The sequence below is a fragment of the Urocitellus parryii genome, chromosome 1 (genome assembly GCF_045843805.1).
Source record: "Urocitellus parryii isolate mUroPar1 chromosome 1, mUroPar1.hap1, whole genome shotgun sequence".
Classification (NCBI taxonomy): Eukaryota; Metazoa; Chordata; class Mammalia; order Rodentia; family Sciuridae; genus Urocitellus; species Urocitellus parryii.
The window spans coordinates 258,791,116-258,807,656 of NC_135531.1; the positions used below are offsets into that span (position 1 = coordinate 258,791,116).

At 34.6% G+C, this 16,541-nt stretch overlaps 1 protein-coding gene across 1 annotated transcript in view; it reads left to right on the forward strand.

The window, feature by feature from the left end:
* Nucleotides 1-16,541, forward strand: part of Cps1 (carbamoyl-phosphate synthase 1) — a 115,710-nt gene that overhangs the window by 69,969 nt on the left and 29,200 nt on the right. The window contains exons 22-27 of the mRNA XM_026403348.2: nt 3,798-3,939; nt 5,368-5,433; nt 5,896-5,959; nt 8,023-8,204; nt 14,605-14,799; nt 15,221-15,288. Of these exons, the coding sequence (XP_026259133.1) occupies nt 3,798-3,939; nt 5,368-5,433; nt 5,896-5,959; nt 8,023-8,204; nt 14,605-14,799; nt 15,221-15,288 (717 nt within the window). The remainder of the gene's footprint in view (nt 1-3,797; nt 3,940-5,367; nt 5,434-5,895; nt 5,960-8,022; nt 8,205-14,604; nt 14,800-15,220; nt 15,289-16,541) is intronic.

Here is a 16,541-nt window from a genome sequence, read left to right on the forward strand (position 1 = left end):
GGATAGAGGAGGAAGACTGTTAGAGATTTATATATATATATATATATATATATATATATATATATATATATATATAATCTATTGAATTCTTTTTGTAAAAAGGAATGAGGAATTATGTATGTTCAAGTAATTGAAAAGACTGTTTATTGTGTCCTTAATAGAAATATGAAGGATTTAATCTTTCCCTTTATGTTTATTTAGTATCATTACAATGTCCATTTAAGCCACGTAACAACCTTTAAAGAACTGCTTGGTATTTCATATAAGAAGAAGTTAAAATAAATCATTAATGACCAAAACAAAACAAAACCAGACCAAAAAAAAAAGTAAAAATAAAACCCCACAATAACAAACAGAAAAACATGATCCCACAAAAGCTAAAGAAAACTATGTAACTTCTCTTGTCCTTGGACTAGAACTTGTATTTATGGTGCTGCTGGTCCATAGTTACATCAGAAGTGTGTCATTTAAGTTAAATGGTTGTCTCTTCAGTAACATGATATGGGTTTTGCCAAAGATGGTTTTTGCAGTGTCATATTAAAGATCTACTTATTCTTTGCTCTTCTTCATTGCTATCCAGCACAATGGGAACATTTTTCAGCAAGCAGTAGAAAAAATATCTGTGGGTAAGAATGTTCTGTGTTACATGTGTACTGTTTCTCCATCTAAACCAAACTTTATTCCTTTGTTTTTAAGATTAATAGAACACAGAGAAAATAAGTAGCCTTTTCCGGTGCATGTAAACATTAATATGATTTGAGATTTGAAAACTCAAAATTAGGGTTTTTTTTTTTTCAAAAGAACCTCATCCAAAGTTCTAATTGAAAAATAGTCTACTTGTTGTTGTGTACTTCCAGTTTGAGAGTAAATGCATACTTGCACATAAACAAATGAGCAATGGGTTTAGGATTGTCTTCTTGGCAAGGAAATTAGAGACATACATTTCTAAAACAGATAGCAAAAACAAGTCTTTCCTGTATGTTGTTTTCTTCCTTTTTATTTTTATTTTTTGGTAAAACTAAAGGTAATCATAAACTTGGGTGCTTCAGAGTCCCTTGGAAACTCAGAAATCACTTCTTGGATAAAGCATTTTTAAACTTACCTATGGGAAGATTAGCCAGAGCCTCATCTTGTCTACGTTTCTCTCACGGCCCTCTCACAGTGTAGACACATCAATAGCTATCTGTCTGTCTCCTAATATACTCTAACCATGTAAGAATTCAATATTTTATCTCCCCATCATCCACACAGGTAGCACAGGCCTGATGGTCACTGAACATTAAAGCGCTAATGAAAGAGTGACAGTGAATGAGATTCCACTCTCACCATCCCGTTCCCAGGCACTTTTCCAGCTACAATCCTTGGTGTATTTCCTATACCTGCCATGTCCATTGATGCCCTCAGATTCTTGTGCATACAGTTGCCCTTGCCTATAGTGCATTCATCAACTCTGTCATCTATACAAAGCTGAACTTTCTTTATGGCTCTGTTCGCATTCCTCTACTGCCACAGTATTTCTCAAGTATGACCACTCACACTGCTATCTCTTTTCTTTGGCTTTACATTATACCACATAGGTTATCCCTCCATAAATTGCTTTGACTCACAGTTGATCAGGTCATTGTTCCAAATATGGTTGTGTATCTTCTCATGCAGCATTGTCCAGTAGAAATTTCTATGATAAAATCTTCTGTAAGCCACACCAATACAGCAGCTCTTGGCTACGTGTGACTATTAATCATTTGTAGTGTGACTAAGTGTGAATGTAAACTTAAATTTTTAGTTTTTAAAAAGATTTACTTGATTAACTTTTGAGGCTAGTGGCTACCTTATTGGACAGCAATAGTTTTAGAGCTTATAGCCCAGGGTATGGTACATGTTATAATCAAATAATTATAATATCAGGTTGTATTCAAGAATTTGACAGAAAAATGTGTTTCTCTCAGGGAACACTTATCAAAAACTTGAGAAGGTGAACACTCAAAGTAGGAATAAAAAGAACAAATTAAATGCATTTGGAGAAATAATGCATTGATTTGAGACAGAAGGGAATTATGTAATAGAACAAGCAAATTGAGTAGGAAGAGCTGGAGCTGCAAAAATCCAAACTAATACTGATGCAAGAAAGGCAGGAAATAGCCATTACATACAGCAGCTTGATTGCCCTCCAAACTCAGAATATGAATTAATTAAATAAAGAAGATGAAAGTTTGGAATGAGAAGTATGCAAGAGACTTAGTTCAGTAATATTCTATTAATAGATTCCACAAAAATGTTTCGTTTAGTATAAGTTAGGTCTTCTGATAACAAACTATTATATTTTAGTTTCATTGTATCAACTATTGAATTATTATAATTACATTTTATTGTATTGACTATTGCTTGAAATTGTTGAACCACAGGTATTTGACTACAGATGTTTTAGAGTAGTATTTTATTCTTCTGTAGCTTAGCACCTTACAAATTATTTTTCTGCATATTTTGAAATCTGCCTACAAGTTGATTTCAAATTTACATCTATGTTTTTTTCTGTAAAATGAAAAAATAGTTTTAATTTCTTTTGTTCATTTAGTAAATATTTATTGATTGTTGTCTGTGGGCTAGATAATGTGCCAGACTTGGGGAATAACCTGGAAAATGAATCAAATATATACTTTGCCCTCTTGGAATTTTAATCTAGTAGGGAATATTTGATTGATCAATAAATGTTAAGAAATAATATAAATACTAGGTAATGCTGATATGCCAAACCATATAGTTCTGACTGTGTTCATAGCTCCAAGCAAAAAAGGCAGGAAAAGCTCAAGGAGCTCATTGGGTGAGAGGAAGCTGAGAAACTCTGTGGATGAGACCTGGTTTTATTTGACCTTTGTGGAGTAGCTGAGGGTTGGGAAGAAGTTGGGTGGATAAAAGGTATGTCAAAGGCTTTACGGCCCAAGAAAAGCAACTCAAACTCTACATGATATAAATGAACATAAGAAAAACAAGAAGACAATCTAGCTTGAAAGGAAAATAATTATAAAGCCACAAACTACTTTCTCAAATAGAAAGGTGTGTGATATTAGTAAGTAGAGGCAGTTTATAGAGAGGCAGTTCAGTCTGAAGCAAGACGGGGACATGGGTAAAGATGATTCCTCAAGTTCACATGTATGATGACCTAGAGCACAAGTCAGTCACTGGAGAAGAGGCCACAGATTTGAGAGTCATCACCCAGCTCTGAACTCAAGCCACGACAGTGGCTGACTGTATAGGGAAAGAGAAGTAGATTACAGAGGGTAGAAGCTTGGGGAAAATCAGAAAAGCAAGAAACAAAAACCCCAAAACCCCAAACAGCAAATAGTTGTGAGCAATAAAGTAGGCTGGAAGCAACTTAACAGAAGCCAGAGAAGGTGTCTCTTTAAGGAACGAAGCTTCAAAAGGCTTCTATGGTGACAGGTAGAGGAAAATGAAAATTGAGAAAGGGCTCTGGATTTAGACAGAGAGGTCTCTATTACTGAACAAGAAAATTCATATGAAAATTAGATGCAGGACCTATTTTTTTAAGGAAATAAGCAGAAAAGAGGGCACATAGGCTATGAAAGTAGGAGAGCACAGAGAGGTCATCATTGCCAATGCAGAAGAATACAGAGACTGAGCGACTTAGTGGGTAATTTGTATATTTTTTAAACACAAGATGAGTGAACTATGTTTGAAGGTAGAAAATAAGGAGTCTTTGTTGCTTTTGGAATTAAACCGTTTACTGTTTTTTTTTGTGTGTGTGTTTGGTCTAACCTTGAATCGTTCACATTCAACCCCAGTGAATCCATTACAGAAGAAACCCTGAGAAAGGCAAAGGAGATTGGCTTCTCGGACAAGCAGATTTCAAAATGTCTAGGACTGACTGAGGCTCAGACAAGGGAGCTGAGATTAAAGAAAAATATCCACCCTTGGGTTAAACAGGTAAGGGAGTTTCTTTTTTCCCAGGATTTCCATGGTGAAATGTAGGCACCACTCAAAAAGTCATTGTCAATAAGAAAGAAGGGTTTGAAAAATGATCCTACTTGTCCAATTGATGCTCATGATGTCATCAATTTTATTCAACTTTTATTTTATGCTTAAAAGGGAAAACAGTGAGATGTAAAGAAAAGAATGAATACCTAATTTTTATAACCTAAATAAATTTATAAAAAAGAAGCGACATTTCCTTTGCTTTTTGACCTATGTTCAAATATATATGTCATAAGAAAAATTCTTAGTGTAATATTAGGATTTGAAATACCTTAGCATTCTGGCTGACCCTTTTGAAAAGATAGTTATTTTCTTTGGCACCTTTTTTTTTTTTTTGGTGGTACTGGGGGTTGAACCCAGGGTCTTGCACATGCAAGGCAAGAGTCTCCCATCAATCTACACCCCAGCTCTTTTGAAATTTAATTTGGAGGTAAGGTCTTGATAAGTTGCCCAGGCTGGGCTCAAAAATATTTTACAAGATGATACTTCAGGTGCCCCCGTTGCTATGGTTCATTCAGTATGCATCATGATAGGGCTGGGTGTAATGAGTTCCTCTAGTATTCATGACAGTCATACATGAACAGTCATAGCTGTGCCTTTTTGGCTTTTAATGGAAGGAATTTGTTCACTTAAAAAGTACCACCAGCGAGTTTTTGCCCTTTAAAATCATTGACTTTTCTCTGTGTGCTCAGGGGGCACATGTATACTCTTAGGTCTCAAGCTTGATACTAAATATTTTCCACTCAGCAATTGTTATCTTTCTTCCTTCTCACCTGCTTTATGCCAGCTTGCCCTGTTGGCCTCAAATTCTTGCTCACTAAGCTGAGTCCTTGAGAGTGGAATTGATTTACTTTTTCCAAATATGTTCAATGAGATCCTTGTCTCTCATCCCTCGTGTGTGCTTTATAGTATTTGTGTCAGTCCATGTCTTGGTGCCATTGGTAATATAAATCCTACACATTAATTTGCAACCAAATGCATCCTTACATATAGACCATTTTCTCTGATTTTAGATTTCATAGACAGTTAAATAGCTGACAGGTTAAATCTTCCTGGTAACCAGTGAACTACATGATCATTTTGTTGTGCTCATGGGAACTACTATAGTGACCCAGCAATCCCCTGGGTGTATATGACTGTTAATTGCTCAAGTGATAACTAGATCACATCATTTTTTTCTCTCTCTCTTAATTCAGAATTAGAAAGCAATTACATTATACATAGCTTTTCCTGCCTTTATATTTGACAACATTAGGCATTAAGTAAATATGAATGGAGCATACAAAAAAATAAAACCACAGTTGTGAAAAAGGTTATAATGGAGATAGGGAGTAAAATTCATGTTAATCAATCAACTAATAAATTACTTTTCTCTTTCAGATTGATACACTGGCTGCAGAATACCCATCAGTAACAAACTACCTGTATGTTACCTACAATGGTCAGGTAGGAACTGCCTAACTGCCATATGCAGAGAGCTCTAATTTTAGTAGCTGGTCTACTATTGGGAATACATAGTTTTTTCCTTCTTTGATTATTTACTTATCTTGGCAATAAAAAGGGCCTCACAGAGGTATATGCAATGATATAGAGTCTGTTAAGAACTCTCTTATGATAATGAAATCAAGACAGTGAAAATATGATAAAGACAATGGTCACACAAGCATATCATTATGCTGGGTTCTCATGACTTACACTTACAAATATTTAGCTACAACTATTTTTTTTTTTTTTGATGAAAAAGTAACTTGGAGAACACCATACTTTGGGTTCCCAGAGACTAATAGAGGATTCATGTGAACAAAATAAAGAATGAGAAAGACACATTTAAAAGACAGGACAAATAGTTGAATTAAATGGAAGAATAACATAATAACTTCTATATTTTCTGTTGTTTTCTATCCTCAGGAGCATGATATCAATTTTGATGAACATGGAATGATGGTGCTGGGCTGTGGTCCATATCACATTGGTAAAGTGATGACATATGTATATACAACTTCACAGCTTATATAGTGCTCATTAATGTTAATTCCATTGTTCTAAGAACTGTGTACAGTAAATGCTGTTAGGGTAAATATTTTGAAAATTAGGAAATTGAGGTTCAGAGAAGTAAAACCCAAACTTATATAGCTACTTAGTGGTAGAAGTGGAATTCAAACACAGATTTTAAACTAGAAATTCCATCTCCTTTCATTTTACCATGTTACTGAATCATTTTCATTCTCTTCAACTGAATTGACATCCGCTTTGGATTTGGGGAGTGAATTAAACTTGGCTATTTCTCTTCTAACAGTTTTTCATAAAGATCTACATTTTCCTCAAAGAATTATACATCAGCTAGAAATTACATTACTTATACAGTCTCTGAGTTAACGTTTGATGCATACATCAAATGCACAGTTTGTCTCGTTGGCAGGTGGAGATTTATAAAATCCAATTAAAACAAACTCACCAGAGATGGTGACATTTCCTCTCTAGTCAATTAGATGTTTAATAACCACTCCAAATCTATTACACAAGGTGTATATTATGTGGGCAGGATGTTAACCAACAACTGCATTTCATATTTAGTCCCTGAAAGGCATTCTGATATGGAAATGATAAAATACACAATTTAAATACATGTAGTCTTACTATTTCTTTAAGTACAGTTTGAGTTTTTATAATTAATTAATTCTTCAGGGTATTCTAGTTTACCAATCTTTGGCCAAATCTGACATAGGCCAAAACTGTTTTTTTTTTTTTTTTACTCACTCTATTATTGTCTTAGTTCCATTTCTGCTGCTACAACAAAATACCCGAGACTGAGTAATTTATAAAGAACAGAAATTTATTTCTCACAATTCTGGAGGGTAGAAAGTTCAAGATCAAGGAATCAGCCCCTTCAGTTATTTGGTGAGAATTAGATCTCTGCTTCCATGATCACATCCTAAATACCTGTGTCCTTTGGAAAAAAATGCTTTCCTCAATGGCAAAAGCAAAAAGAACATGAAGGACAAACTCTCTCTTGAGGCCTTTTATAATAGCATTAATCTATTCATGAGGTCTCCACCTAAACACATCTCAAAAGGTTTCACTTTCCCAACACTGTTGCATTAGGAATTAACTTTCTGACACACAAATCTGAATTTTGATTCATTCTACCCATAGCAGTTATCTTATAGGTAAATGGCCTAAACTTTTCACCTCTCTGGACCTTTTTTTTTTGTTTTAAAATTTAACCTAATTTATCCAACAATTATGCATTAACCTTAGTGTCTAGCAAGACTAGCTAAGCTGATAATCAAGTACATACTTGCTCTATAGTGAGAATTAATGTATTACTGTATTGGAACACTGTAGTTTGACAAGACTTTTTAGGAGACAATGTATTAATACAAAGAATTAGGACAAGTACCAGGACTTTCAGTTCTATGGCATCCCAGCAGAGGTGATATTTGAGGCTGTTAGACCATTATTATATTTCAGATTGCTTCACAGAAGGTCACTCACTCTGCATGGGGTGGCCTTGCCAGGCTTAAAAGGATATGCTCAGAAAGGACAGGACTTTCTAATCAATCAAGATATGTCAGATCAGCAAGATACTCAGGGATTATTTGGTTTAGCCCTCAAATAGTGGATTAAGTGGAAAAACTGAAGCAAACGTACAAGTATTCTGATCATTGGCTTAACTCTTTTTGTGTATTGAGGCGATTGTGTTCATTTTACATTTCTTTTCAGAACATGAGGGTTATTTTTACCATTGAAACTATCTCCTATTAACATCGAGCTCCTCAAATATGGAGATCATCAATTGTAGAATTCTGGATATAAAACAAGCCAAAATTTTCATGATTGTTTAATTAGTGCTTGGTTTTCCTACTGCGAATATAGTGTACCTCATAGGTCTGAAATTTATATTTTGCAGTTTGAAAAATTGAAAGGCATTGGCTACCTTAGCTTGGACTGACTGGTGATTTATTTTTCTGCTTCTCTTTGTGCTGCAACTTCATGCTTCTCTCACCCCTTTTGCCCATCTTGTTGCCTCTGCAGGCAGCAGCGTGGAATTTGATTGGTGTGCTGTCTCCAGTATCCGAACACTGCGTCAGCTTGGCAAGAAGACAGTGGTGGTGAATTGCAATCCAGAGACTGTGAGCACTGACTTCGATGAGTGTGACAAACTGTACTTTGAAGAGTTGTCTTTGGAGAGAATCCTAGACATCTACCATCAGGAGGTAAAAAAAAGTTTATATATATATATATATATATATATATATATATATATATATATATATATAATGCATTTTATGTATATCTGTATTCATGTCTCTAGATTTATATTGTATTTCCCCTAGGAGAAATTTCTGCCAGTGTCTTCTGTTGCCTAATTTTGTAGTGAAACTCTAAAAGAAAATCAGTCCAGCCTTATATTCTTGAGGCCTTGGCATTAAGTGATTATTTTCATGTAAAATTCTCTTTCTTTCTAAGCATTCTGGCTGTATTGAAAACTTTACTTGGTAACATGTACCAGCCACATATTAGCTATCAAGGTGGCCTTTCATAAATATTTTGCAGAATGTTTTAATTGGTCATCTAGACACACTATAAACAGTTTCTTTCTAGTTCATGGGATGCGTTTTGATGAGGAACAGTTCCCGGAGGAGAGACATAAGTTGTTTACCAAGGACCAGTTAATGCCTGTTCCATCAGATAAAGTTGTTAGTCTTCAGTTTAAGATCAATGAGTCCATTCTGAATGATTTTGCTTCCTTTAAGGCCTTTTCTTAGAGTTGCTTTTCCATTTCCATGCCAATCTTATTGAGTGTGTTTTCACTGTGGATTCACATGATTGCAGGTTACTCTGCGTCTGTAGAACAAATAGTTGTCATACAATTAAAAAAAAAATAGCAACTGGAAAATTCCAAAATGATGTTCAATAGTCATGTCTTGAGTTATTATTGTTAATTCCTTACCACAGATAATCATCCTTATGTATAAAATATGGTCATTTAGAGAAAAAAAAAGTACTAAATTGAGTCACAATGCTTAAATTCTAGTTTTGATTTGAAAACTAATTGACTTGTGCAATTTGAATTCTCTGTTCTCTGTCTCTGTCTGTCTGTCTTTCTTTCTTTCCCTCTCTCTTTTTATTAATGCATCCTATGCATGTGAAACATGCTACTTTCAGGCACTGTGCAGATAACATTGAGTTTATGATAGAAGTCATATTGTAAAGTGTAAACTACATGGTATAGCAATGTGATGATTTTATTATTATAAGGAGAAACCAAATTATGATACATATACAATCATAATTGTGTTTAGGCCCAACTTTCCTTTATGCAGAATATAGGCTGTTTTTAGTCCCCTTTCTGATAATGTTTTTCTTGTTGCTCCTTAATATTCATTTCAGAAACATATGTGGGCATCAAAACAAATACAGTCTGCAAACATGTCTTGAGTACCTTATGTAGACCTGGTTCAGCAAGATGAACAGCTATAAAATCAAGCCCCTATCTTTAAGATATTAACAATAAAACTGGGTTTCATGATATAAATATGTGAAAAACCAAATATTTGTTTCAAAAATATGAAAAAGCATCACAGGCAATAGGAACAGATTTGTGATTTCCTTGTGAAATCATCTAAGAAAAGATGAAAAAGTTCTACAATTGCTTTTGGATACAGTTACATATAACTATTAATGAGATTCTTCTAGAATAACCAAAGTCAGTGCTATAGAAAGAAATAAACTGCCCTTTCTTTGAAGCTAATTGGCATTTAAAGTAATATTCCTATATATTACGAGGTAATTTACAATGTTATGTTGGAATGGAAGAACATTATCCCACTAATGTATTCTTCAGACTATCTCATAGGAAATGTTATAAATCACACAGTACACACCTTATCATACACACATGTAATATGTGTGTGCGATTCCTTTTATGAGGCAGGTGTGGACTTCCTCATCAAAGGCTCTGTAGTGCTGCTCCACTGTCTCTGATCAAGGAAGAAGCACACATCTAAGTCACTTGGGCAATCTACTTTCTCGAGGATGCATATAGCTCCATGGGTACAATGGGTCTCCTGGTCTGAGTCTCAGTCTAGTTTTGGACCAAGGCCATTTGCATGGTATCAAGGAAAAAACTATGGATAAGGCATTAAGGGAAAGTCAGTAATAACATGCCACAGAGGTGAAGCAGGCTGTTGTGGAAGAGGCTTTCATCGCAGGTAGAGCAAGAAGGTGCTGAGGTATCCTCCTGTTTATTCTTAGTTTTTCATGTAAAATGTTACAATTCCACTTACTGCCACTCACTTTGACCATAGAATCATTCATTTGCTTTATAGAGTGACCCCTTAAGTACAGTCATTTATTCCTTGTGATTATGTTTATAGGTTCTGGTTTCTGAGAAGAGATTTAAATTTGATTTTTTGTTTGTTTGCTTGTTTGGTATGTGGAGTAGAGTCAAGGAAGCAAGAAGTTGGTGTAAACCATCTGTGATGCTTTGCAAGATGAGTTTTGCCTGGTTTACAGTTTAGGTTAGGATATTTCTTACAAAGGATAAAGGTGTTCTCAGAGTATGTTGAGGTCAATAGCTTGAAATTGTTACATTGTTTATAAAGTTGCTACATGGTGCTTTTCTTTTAGTAGATCTATTTGCTAGGGATAAATTATTCAATAATCTTTATAGACCACAAAAAAGGAACCATTTAGATCTGATCCTAAATTCATATTTCCCCCCTTTATTCCTTTGAACACTCATGAGTTAAAAAGTTGTGTTTACCAACAACCATAATATTGGTCTATATCCAAGCCTTGTTTCTCAGTCTCTTTTGCAATTGTTCATTAAAAGATAGATTTGAACCAGGTACGGTGGTGCGTGTGTAGTCTCAACTACTTGGGAGGCTGAGGCAGGAGGATTGCTTGAGTCCAATTTAAGACCAGCTTGGGCACTGGGCAACATAGCAAGACCCCATCTAACCAACAAACAGTAACAACAAAGAAAACCTCATCAGATAATATATCTGACACCTTTTGATGTCCCTGTTTGTTTAGAGTCTAGTTTAAATAATTTTTTTCTTGCTTGTATAATGCTTGCTTTGCTTGACGATAAACATGTACCCTGTTTAACGGTTTCTTTGCCATATTTTCTCTCTCTATATATACCTATAGACAATGGCACAGGAGTTAACTGAATTAAGTAATTGCAGATATTAATTAGTGGTAGGCAAAACTCATTAGGGAATGTATGACTCTAAATAGAATTGGGATTCATTTGTAGCTTTTGGTTTAATTGTAGTTAAATATAAGCCTAAAGTTCTGCCTACAATGTAAAACAACATGTTACTAAAATATAAATGATTGAGATGTATCTCAGTGGCAGAGTGCTTGCCTAACATGCATGAACCCCTGATTTTAATCCCCAGCACTGTAAAAGGAAAAACAAAAGAAGAAGAGAAAATTAAAATTACTAAAATATGAACCACAATCCTTCCTCATTGGCAAATGTATAAATAATGGAATTTTGTAAATTGGAGATCATCCATGAAATTTTAAAAATCAGGGCCATTTTTAATGAGGCAAATGCTATTTCTGTTAGTAAGATAAATTTTCTCATATTGCATCGTGCCTAAAATACTGCATCTAATTAGGACTGACCAAAGTGATTAGTGGCTAGGAGCAATTAAAATGATGTCAAATAAATTTAAGATATTTTCTTTTAATTCTTTAGTGCTTAAAATAAATTTCTGGTGTGATTTCAGCTTGAATATTGTTTCAGAAATACTCTTCTGTTACTTTTCTTGGTGGTATCAGATTTAATAGAACAGAAATCAAAGATGAACAAAAAAATACACAGATGGAGGATGTAGCTCAGTGGTACAGCATTTGCCTAGCATGCTTGATGCTCTGGGTTTAATCCCAAGGACCACCATCGACACCCAACCAAACAAACCCCCACAGAAAACAAACAAACAAATAAAAAACACAGAACAAATTTAGATAAGAGTTTTGGGAGCCTTATGTATCATTTTAAATCTAAATATTTTAGAAGTTTGTGGAATAATATCTAAATTTTAGAATATTTTATTTTAGTAAATTATTTACAACTATTTAGACACAAGTTATCAAAATGATGATGATTTACCTGTGTGGGATACCAGGTTCTTGTCCTAATGTCCATACAAGCCCTGTTCTTAGAGTTAGGGACAATTTAAGATTAGATCTATGAAACGGCCCTACCTTGACTTCATCTAATAAGCATGTTTTCATACTGAACTCCTTTTGCTGTGTGGGCAAAACCTGCACTACATCTTCACACTGTTACTCTATAACATTTCTGTGGACATGATTTATTGTCCCAATGATGTTCTATATATCTGGAGGTCAACTATGAGGATTTGGTTGTGCACTGGAAGATTTTCTTTGTATCACTTTTCTAAAACAATGCTTTAGCAATAGCTTTTCTCTTATCCTCTAATATTAAACATTTCTGAAAATAGCCAGCCAAGTAGAGTTAGCCTAAGATTGGAATATTTGGTCATTTACTTGAGCATACCTGTTGTTCAGTCTACAGAATTGAATTCACACACCCTCTCTCTACTGCTGGGGAAGAGATATGAATGAATCATTTCAACTGATTGAGTCTCAGTTTTTTTTTTTGGATGTAAATGAGGATAATAAAAGTCATCTTAGAAGGTCATCATGAAGGTCAAAACATACTGACCAGAATACAAAAAGTATCAGCTATTAGCCTATTCTTATTTTGAAAGTTGATGTTTAGAAAATATAAATCAGTGTAATAATGCCACTTTGAAAAAAAAATCCATGTATTTATTAATGAAGGCCTTTTCATTCAACTTTAAGCTCCCATTTAGACCAAGTAACTACAGTTTTTGCTACTTTTTTCTTATTTTTTAAAAGTTATTTGAAATGTCTCACATAAAAAACTTGAAGAATTTGTTTTCATGCCTCAAAATCTTAACAACACTGCTAATAAACCAAGGATGATAATAAGAAAAAAAGATTATTATAGTAAAGAGAATAATTCTATTTAAATATTTTGCAAGAATGTATATTGAACATATTTTAAAATGATGATAAAAGTATCTTAAGTACACTTATAAATATGCAGAACGTTGTATTATTATTTTCAGTACTGTTTACAATGCCTTAAAGCATTCACTTGCAGGGTGTTTGTTTAGGCAGTACTGTAATTGCTCTCATCAGAGAGAAATCAGCTTTATCCCTTAAAAGAGTGTTTCAGATCAATTTCAAATAATGATAAGATGTATTTGGCACATATCTATCCCTTCAGTAATTCTACTAATATTTATTAGCAGGTCATTATGGCAAACATAAATTATGCCAAGATCCATGGACTGTCAGATAGTTTAAATATTAATAATTATATTTTATTTATTCATAAATGTAAAGTGTACAAAGTATTTTTAATGTTTATTATCCTATTTCATCCACATAGCAGTCTTGTGAAGCAGGAAGGTATCTGATTCCAATTTTATACACAAGAAGTCTGAAGGTATTCTAACCCTAATTTTATATACAAGGACTGAACCTTAGGTTGAACATGGTAGTAAACAGAAGGAACCAAGATGGGAAGAGTCTTGTATCTGCAAATCCAATCCCCACCATCACACACTGGCTCATGTTTATTATTCCAACATCAATCTTAAGAGACTTTGAGATTTGGTGGGCTAATATTTTTTAATCTTCAATCTTTTAATCCTTAACTTTAGACTGGTAATAGGAGATTTGGTTTTAAGTAAGGAAAATTTAAACTAATCTAACATCTGAATGAAGGGCAATGATTCAGGCACTGGTTATGAAGCAAGTAGGAAGGAAATAGGAACTAAAAGCAGCTACTGGGTAGTGGGGATAGATGCTAAGGTGGCAGGAAAGGAGAGGAGATGGAGGTGGAACACGAGGTGGTTAGAGGCTAGATAACTATAAGAGAGAAGAAAGGAGTAACAGTCAAAGAAGTTTTGGTGGAACAGAGAGTTTGCTAGTGGGAATATACGTTCTTGGGGGGAATGAGTAGTGGAGTCTCTGGGGCTGAGAAGGGTGGTGATAGCCAAGAGTGGAAGGTTTAAATGCCCTGAGGTAATGAATTTGTACTTTATTCTCTAGGCAATGGGAACTTCTGGAGAACTCTGCGTATAGGACTAACTTGGCAAAGCAGTTTTGTAGAGGGTTTAATTTGAATGTAAAGGGTTGGATGAAGGGGTTGCAGGAGAGGCACGTTGGAAGAAGAAATTGATATCCATTTAGGAAATTATGTGAGTAGTCCAGAAAATAATTGTAGTATAGAGTGCAAATTCATCAACTTGTTTTTCTTTTCCAGACGTCACAGGTGCAAATGTTGCCAGTGATATATACCATGTGAACTTTGTGGAAATCTTGCATAGATTTTAGGATGTGATAGCCTGAAAAGTAAAAACTAAGTTCATTTATCTCTTTATGACATAATTTAATATCATCCCTTCATAAGAGGGATGGAAACATAAAATTCAGGTTGAAGATTGTCAGTAAGGAAATGGTGGCACTATGATGAGCACAGCTGTCCATTCATGATGAAGCTACTGCCGCAGCTGATGATGTGAATGTCTTTTCCAGGCATGTAGTGGCTGCATCATATCTGTTGGAGGCCAGATTCCAAACAACCTTGCAGTCCCTCTGTACAAGAATGGTGTGAAGATCATGGGCACAAGCCCTCTGCAGATCGACAGGGCTGAGGATCGCTCCATCTTCTCAGCCGTCTTGGATGAACTGAATGTGGCCCAGGCACCATGGAAAGCTGTTAATACTTTGGTAAGGAGAGAAGCAAGTGTCTCCTTTTAAGGTTCTTTTGTGGAGAGTTGTAACCTGAATGTTAACTACTGAAGATACTAAGGAGAGGGCAGACAGGATGCACATTATGCGTAGTGAATTTACTGTAAAGTTGCTGTATTTCCATGATTGCACTCTAAATGCTGATTATAAATAGATAGCAGTATTCTCATTAAGATTCAGACAATGAAAAGAAGTTCAAACTATTTTTGAACTAGATTTGATATTTAGAATTAGAAACTAGGAATTTTATGTATTTCAATGCTCAATTTACATTTTAATGGAGTCTTTTGAGAGAAAGAATAAAAAGAGTTAGGTTATCCCTTGATCTAAGATACAAGTCTGCATTTTGATTGCATATTTTAGCTACTCACACATTTTTGTTGTTGTTCCTATTAATTAGAATGAAGCACTGGAATTTGCAAAATCTGTGGGCTACCCCTGCTTGTTGAGACCTTCCTATGTATTGAGGTAATGTATTGTTTTCAGAAACAGATTTAAACATTGGGAGATACAGAAATGCATGCTGTATGCTGATAGCACTAGACTTTGATGTGTTGTAATTTGTGAATCCATCCACAATCTCGAAACCATCACAGCCAGCTTGAGGACCAACATGTGTTCCTTCAGTTTACCAATTTTCCTTCAGGGAGAGACCTCAGTCCTATACCTAGAAGCATAGCTTCAGGCATCTCCTCGCCAAACTGAGTGAGGGGAGGGGAGTGTCAAATAAGAAAACAGGACAATTCAAACAAAAATTAGAAGGTCTCTTGCAAGCTTCTATTTTCTGATACCCAGAAATGACAGCTTCTCTTTGACTATTTCAGCACCTTCTTGATATTGTTTTGTTTAGCAATTTTGAGTTTTTGAGATCAGATTTTTTTAAAATAGATGAATTAGAATAGCGAGGAACATGGGCAGTTAGGATCTTTCATATTAAACTTTGAAACTAAATTCTATCATCAAAGGAGAAGTTGTGAATTATCACTTCCTCTCTTCAGATGTTACCACATGTAAGGAGCCACTTCACTGAACAGAGGATAATAAGAGAAACACAATTTGCTGTGCACAATTTGAAAGTGCAAATGGAATTTGAGATGGGATCCTTTAAAATAATGAAAAATTTCAAATGAGGTGGAAAACTTTCCTTTTTATTGAAATGTCATTTTGTGTAAACCAGAGTCTAAGAATACTAGTTCTTTGAGGGAATTAATTTAAACAACATGCATTTAAGAAAGGATTGGGAAAAATGAAAAAAATTAACCAGCGTTGACAATTGCATTTCCTTTCCCATTTTGCAATCTATACCTTTGTTCCAGTTTTATATACTCTGGATTATCAGCATTATTTGCTTAGCCTTCCTGTCTTAAGCAGATGAAGCAATTAAAGCTTTTTATGCAAAAATTTATAACAGGGTGGAAAAGGTAAATGAATACCACTTTTTTAAAAAAAAGGAAGTGGGAAATGATTTATCCACCTTATTCTTTAGTGCCCCTTATTGCTCCTTCTTTCCTCCCATCCCATTTTGAAAATGTCAAAAGTCCAGTGTAAATTGATCTCAGATAACATTATTTCTTAAGTATTTAGTATTTAAAAAGAAGGACACAGATGAATATGTTTCTACTAGGTACTGTATATTATATTTGAAAATGTTACTAAAAATTGATTCTTTAGTGATAGAGAGAGTAGAGTGGTTTGCTTTGACAGCTTGCTAGTGAGTTAGG